The 6590-nt window shown below is 51.3% G+C and overlaps 1 protein-coding gene across 1 annotated transcript in view; it reads right to left on the bottom strand.

Moving 5' to 3' along the window:
* Positions 1-447: 447 nt before the first annotated feature.
* The window catches only part of LOC103744762 (angiotensin-converting enzyme), a 21490-nt gene continuing 15347 nt past the window's right edge, over positions 448-6590 (bottom strand). Inside the window, exons 20-25 of the mRNA XM_008846605.2 lie at positions 5311-5534; positions 4927-5071; positions 4545-4643; positions 2301-2423; positions 1791-1978; positions 448-1623 (exon numbers count right to left, since the gene is read on the bottom strand). Of these exons, the coding sequence (XP_008844827.1) occupies positions 1394-1623; positions 1791-1978; positions 2301-2423; positions 4545-4643; positions 4927-5071; positions 5311-5534 (1009 nt within the window). The 3' untranslated portion in view covers positions 448-1393. The remainder of the gene's footprint in view (positions 1624-1790; positions 1979-2300; positions 2424-4544; positions 4644-4926; positions 5072-5310; positions 5535-6590) is intronic.

Here is a 6590-nt window from a genome sequence, read left to right on the forward strand (position 1 = left end):
GCTGGAGCACAGGCCATGGAGGAACGCTGCTTACAGGCATGCTCCCTCGGCTCCTGCTCAGCCTGCTTTCTTATGCAACACAGGCCCACCTGCCCAGGGGTGGCACCACCCACAGTGAGCTGGGTCCTCCCACATCACTCATCAAGAAGATGCCCTTCAGACATGGTCACAGGCCAGTCCAATAGAGGCAATTCCCCGATTGAGGCTCCCTCAACCCAGGTGTGTCAAGTTGACACTAAAGCTATCCAGCACAGATGGGAAGTAGACCCTCTGCCCCAGAAATCTGACTAACTTCATTCAGCCAAGTTCTTTTTGGTAATTAAAATCTGAAAAGTGGACATAGCTGTGTGAAGTGAAAAAAGGATACACAGTACATAGTGTGATCCTGTTTAAATCATGTGCAGAGGAAGAAAGGCTGGAAAGACACACACCAAACGTCAACAGTGCTCTTATGTCTTAATGTTAATAACAAAGGGCTTTTATTTTATACTTTTCCAAGTTTTCTACATAAACATGTAGATAAAAACTAAAAAAATGTTCCCCCAAAAGACACCCCCTCAAATCCAAGCAGGCCTTCCAAGGGGCAGCTCAGACTGAGGGTGTGTGCTGGGGAGGGTGAGCAGGTGGCCTGTGGCAGTGAACTCCCTGTGCAGGCACTAGTTACTACCACACTCCAATGTTTAGGGCTTTTCCCTGGGCAATGCCTTGTGGCTCCATCAGAAAACCCAGGCTGTCCACTCATGAAGTGGACACAGAGCTGGTTTGGCAGGAGAGAAAGGTGACCATGAGGTCCTCACTCCACAGCAGGCAAGGACATGTAGGATGTGGACACTTGGTTTGTGGGAACCACCAGGACAGGGAGCAGTGTGGAACAGGGAAAGCATATCTGCATGCCAGGCAGGCAGCCCAGAGCATCTATTCCCTCTCTGCTTCCCAAATCGGCCAAGGCTGATAGAGAAGGCAGGTGGGAAGGGCTGTGGGGGATGGGGCCAGAGTGCTGGGTGTGTGTGTGTGGAGGGGTCTTTGGGTTTCTTCTTGGAGAAAGACTGAGAAAGCAACCAGGAAAGGGACCAGCCAGACTGCCAGGAGACAGGTAAGCAATCTGTCCTGTTCCTGGCTTCCCCACAAGGGACACAGACTCAGCTGGAAGGGACGACCTTTAATTGTAGTCACAGAGACTGGGTGGGAAATTCCATGTTAGATGGAAAGAATGGGGTCTGGGACTAGGGATCAGAGAGAAAGAATGGGGCCTGGGACTAGGGATCAGAGAGTAGATGTGGACCGAGCAGGAGGATGATGAAGGCCCAGCTAAGGTGTGTCCTACCCACACACCATATCCCCAACCAAGTCTCTCACGGGACACCTCTCTGCCAGCCTTGCCAGCAGGGTCATCTCAGGAGTGTCTGAGCTCCACTTCAGAGCCAAACTGGGGCCCACGGTGGGGCCAGCGGATGTTGTACTTGCGAATGCTGAAGAGCCTCTGGGTGAGACCCAAGGTAGCCACCAGCAGGGCAATGCCAAGGAAGAGTAGCACCCACTGGCCCACACGGGCCTGCTGTGGCTCCAGGTTCATGCCCAGGAAGTTGACGTGGCCAGAGTCTGAGAAGGGGCCTTCCGAGCGAGCTGAGTGAGAAAACAAGGAGATAGGGCGGTGGGCAGGGTGACAGGAGGGCTGGGGCCATGTGCTCAGGTGTCCCTGTCCTTGCTCTGAGGTCAGATCAGAGCTTGTCTGGACTGGGGAGGTCTGGGAGCTGAGCCTGAGGCTGGAGGGGGGGGGTAGGTGGTGGTACCAGTGTTTGGTGTCCAGTTATACTGAGGCCAGCCCAGTGTCTCCCTGTGCCTCTTGTTCTCAGTGATGAGCCAGTCCATCAGTGGCTTGAAGTAGTTCATCATGGCTGAGGCTGACATGTTAGGCTGGCCTGTGATCAGCTTCATGGCTTCTGGCCATGGCTTACTGTAGCCCAGCTTCATGGTATCCCTGGGAGAGGCAACCAAAGGGACACTGGTTAGGAAGGACCTGGTCCCTCTTGTCCAGTTTGATATCCTTTATCCATAACCCCTTAACAAGACTAAACTTCCCTTTAGGACTGGAAGACCCTGGGCAGGTCTGGGGTAGGAATGGGGAGGGAAGACCAGGAGTCCAGGGGATTCCAATTTCCTACTGGAGGTGACATGTCAAGGGTGGCCCAGGTTCCACCTAGCAGTTCTCAGCTCAAGAGGCTAGCCAGAAGGTGCTCCCAGAGTGGTCCCAGGAGCTCCTGGGGGCCAAAGAATCAAAGAAGGGCTTGAGAAAAACTCACGCCAGGAGCTTTCCTGCCTCCTTGGATTGGTAGATGTCACATTTGTGCAGGGGGCCTGTGTGCCCAGCTGCCCGGCACAGTGCCTCGTGGAACTGGAACTGGATGATGAAGCTTATAAAGTACCTGGTGCAGAAGGAAGGGATGATATGGGGGAGTGGGTAGAGGGCCTGAGTAGAGGGAAGGTATGGTGTGGGGTGTCAGTAGAGGGGCTCAGCTGGTGCCACTGAGACTCAGCCTCTTCTGACAGTCACAGGGACCCAACACAGCAGGACACAATCAGGAAGTCAGGGTGTGCCCCACCTTGGCCTTCAGTGTCAGCTGAGTCTTCCCAGCGGTATGGATGCCTCCCACCCTTATAGGCTGCCTTTACTTCTGAGGTGTGCTTGTTCCACCAGGATCCAAGGAGTAGACATGGGAAGAGCCCCTCAAAAACTTGGCAAACTTGAGTTTTCCATTCCTAGGGCAGAGGCTATGGGTATGGATCTGGTAGGGCCTTCTGGATAGGGAAGCCAGTCTTATCTGAAGCAGCAGTAATTTCCTGGTAGAAATCTGCTAGTCAGGGCCAGGGCAACAACATCAGATTTTGAAAGTTTTAAATGTCCTAGCTAGTACCACAGGCACAAGCCATGTATTATTTGCTCTCCTGGCACCACCTCAAAAGTTCTCCGCTCAGGCGGCTGCCCAGAATGTGGGATGTGTTTTTCTAGAGAGCCAAGTCTCCTTTAATTACGGCTGCCTGGACAATTGTTTTGTGCTAAGCTGGGACACTAACTGTCACAGGGTCCATGTCAGTGTGAGGGTTGAGTGCTGGAACCCCAGAAACAGCTCCAGCAGGTGGGTAGAGACCCCTCTCCAAAAGTCATCACTAGGACACTGTGTAGGTCAAGCCTGTCTGATGTACACCAGGGATGACTCTCTTTGTTCCTTTGCCCCCTGCTGCCTTCAGGAGCAGCTGAGGGAGGTGCTGTCTCTCTTCCTGGGCTCTGCTGATGTTGTTCCTGGTGTCAGGAAACTAAAGATGGGCAAGTGGGTCTGTCCTCACTCAGCTTCCAGAGACTACCAGAGGCAATGACTATAGAAAGCCCAGGCCTCCTGAGAGGCCCTCCCTGCCCTGCACCTTGACTCCCAGTTGGCCTGAGCTACCTGTATCCCAAGAATACCTGAAACTTTGTCCTGAAGTCTGCCTAACCATAACCTCCCAGGAGGGCTTTGGAGACCTCATGCCCTTTCTTTTCTCATTCTAAGTGCTCTCCTAAGGCACAAGGAAGGAAAAGGGCTGTCCTCTATGCTATGGCTGCATGATGCACAGGATGCTGTTGCTGCTCCGTTCCACTTAGGAGAGTAGCTCACAATGGTGGACCATAGCCCTCAGGTCTATAGGTAGTAATGCCCACAGATATGGAGGATGTTGTTCAAGTTAAAAAAGAACATGAGCCAGGCGTGGTAGCACTTGCCTTTAATCCCAGCACTTGGGAGGCAGAGGCAGGCAGATCTCTGTGAGTTTAAGGCCAGCCTGGTCTACAGAGTGAGTCCCAGGCAAGCTGGGGCTACAGGGAGACCCTGTCTCAAAAAAAAAAAAAAAGGACATGAGCTCTGATCCCCAAGCCAGCGACTATAACATGCTCCTTCTGGCTAAGCTGCGTTTCCTGTCTTGGGTGTTTCAGGGTCTAGAGGGGTATTTCAGGTGCAACTCAAAGTGTATTACAAGCAATTTGTTTACTTGTAGCAAAGGAACTGCAAAGGAATTTTGTCTCAAAACCATTCAACAACATTTAAGTCAGTTTCCAACCATGTGTTATGTGAACTGCCCATTCAGTGCTGGGTATGGTGGCCCATGTCTATAATTTAAGCACTTGTGAGGGGCTAAGGCAGAAGGACTTCTGTGAGTTTACAGCCAGCCTGGACTGTTACATAGTGGGCTCTATGCCAGCTTGGGTTACAGAGTGAGATGCTGTCTCAAAACAAAATACAAGAAAACCTATCCAGACTAGATCTGGTGACCATTAGCCAATCATTTGGTTAAGTTTCTGTTTTTAAGTGTTTGGCTGGTATAAGCTCTCTTATTATCCAAGGAATATTTAAAATAATAGCATCAGCTTTGGTAGCAGGTGAGTGGGCCCAGGCCACCAGGTGTCATGAGCCAGCCCCAACCGGTGGATGCGGATGGAGTGTGACAGTGGCTTAAACATGAACTTGAGGGCACCTCCCTTCATGGTGCATCGCCCTCCCCTTCCCTTCTCTTACCTGATATAAGGCACACTTGCAGGAACATGGAACTTGGACCCTGGGTCAAAGTCACTTTGAGATCTGAGTACTGGAGGGCAGAGACCCTGGTACTTCAGCCTGTCAAGGGGGAAAATGTGTTAGAGAGTGAGTTTGGAGAGAACCATGCTGTGGGAAGGTTGGCATTATTTTAATTGAAGGATGGACCCTGCACCCAAGGCTGTCCTTTACTTGTGCATATACAACCATCCCTGGAGCTCTTATCTCACACACACGCATGCACGCACGCACGCGCATGCACGCACACACAGACATACACAAAATCTGCCTGTCTGCTGGCACACAAGCACATGCAGATACTCAGATCTACTCCAATCCACACCCCCACCGAGTGTTCTAGAACCTGAGACTCCACCACTCCTGGTTGTAGTTTGCCTTGGTGATGCTTCCATTAAAGACCCTCCAGCGCCACTGGTCAATGAGGTAGCTGAAGGGGATGAAGGCGATCTTGTCCAGGGCCATCTTCATCAGAAAGTTGATGTCATGCTCTGCCAAGGGGAGGAAGTCCAGCCTCACATCCATGCCAGCCTCATGCTAGGGCCTAGCCTGCCTTTTGGGATGATCTGTGTATTCTCTCCTCCCAGGATCACCCTGATGGTGCTCTTTCCTTCCTATTGCTCTGTCCCAAATCTTTGTCCAGGAGTCCACTAAAGCTTTCTCTTTCCCATCTCCAAAGTACCCCTTCTGAGCCCTCAGCCTGCCCACCAGGCTCTCTACCCCCTCTCACCATAGCCACTGCCCTCGCTACTCAGCAGGTTGATGCTGTGTAGGTGCTTGGGGGTAGACACTGAGAGAGCCAGCACATCCCCAATAGCCTCATGAAAGCCAGGGTTGGCACCCTCCCGAAAGGACACAGGCAAGTCTTTGTACTGCATGAAATACTGGATATGCCCCATTTCATGATGGGCTATCACCAGCTCCTCCATGTTCACAGAGGTGCACTGCTTGATCCTGAGAACACAAAGGTGGGGAGAAAGGGATCAGAAGGAGGACAAAAGAACAAAAGGACTATGGTACTTTCCTACTATATGCAGGGAACATGGCATGATGGGAAAGAGAAATCATATGAGCCTGAGGAAGAGGGATAGAAGTCTCCAACCTTCCTGAATATATCTAACCCACACACTGCCTGTGGCTTTCTGACGTGTTCTAAGGGCACAGAGACATTCAATTCTGTACTTGGTAGAATGTGTGTCCAGTAACAGTTTCCCATGTTTATCTCCCAAGTCTGGGGAATCCTGGGGGATGTAACAGTGATTGAGCCATTCTGTATCTCATGTAGCCCAACACCAGCGAGTAAATTCATTCAGAAGTGGTTTTTTTGTTTTTTTTTGGTCTTTTTTAAGACAGGGTCTCCCTGTAGCCCCAGCTGGACTGGAGCTTGCTACATAGACCAGGCTCTGAACTCACAGAGATTCACCTGCCTCTGCCTCTGCCTCTGCCTCCTGAGTGCTAGGATTAAAAGTGTGTGCCACCATGCCCGGCCCATTCAGAGAATTCTTATGACCAGAGTTGAATGCTACAGAGCTGTCCAAGCCAGAAGGTTCCACCTCCTTGTGTGGCTTCCTGGCGCCCTCTTTTATGAGCTAGTTCCAGTAGTAGGAACTTCTCCCTTGGCTCTAACCAGAGTCTTGTAGTTCAGGTTCATCTCATTTTCCCACCTTAACCCATGAAGGGAGGAGGAGGAACTCCCCAGCATCCTTGTTCCATTGAGGTTGGGTCTGCCTAGTTTCCCCCCTGACTAGCCATAGAAAGGAGGGCCCCCATAAGAATTCTCACCATCTTGATCCCCTTATTACCTTACCTTAGCCTCACAGCTGCAAGTGCTAACACTTTTGAAGGGCTCAAAGCCAGAGAGCGCAGGGAGCCCTGTCTGATTTATTTCCAGGGTTTGTGTCCACTCTTCTTATAAGAGACACTTCATCAGCTAGAGCTCATCATCTTTCATCTTTGCCCCTTTCTCCCCAGACATTCATATTTTTCTCTCTCCCCTCTCCCCTCTTCCCT

This window comes from Nannospalax galili, unplaced genomic scaffold, assembly GCF_000622305.1.
Source record: "Nannospalax galili isolate Female #2095 unplaced genomic scaffold, S.galili_v1.0 scaffold1023, whole genome shotgun sequence".
In the NCBI taxonomy this organism is placed as follows: domain Eukaryota; kingdom Metazoa; phylum Chordata; class Mammalia; order Rodentia; family Spalacidae; genus Nannospalax; species Nannospalax galili.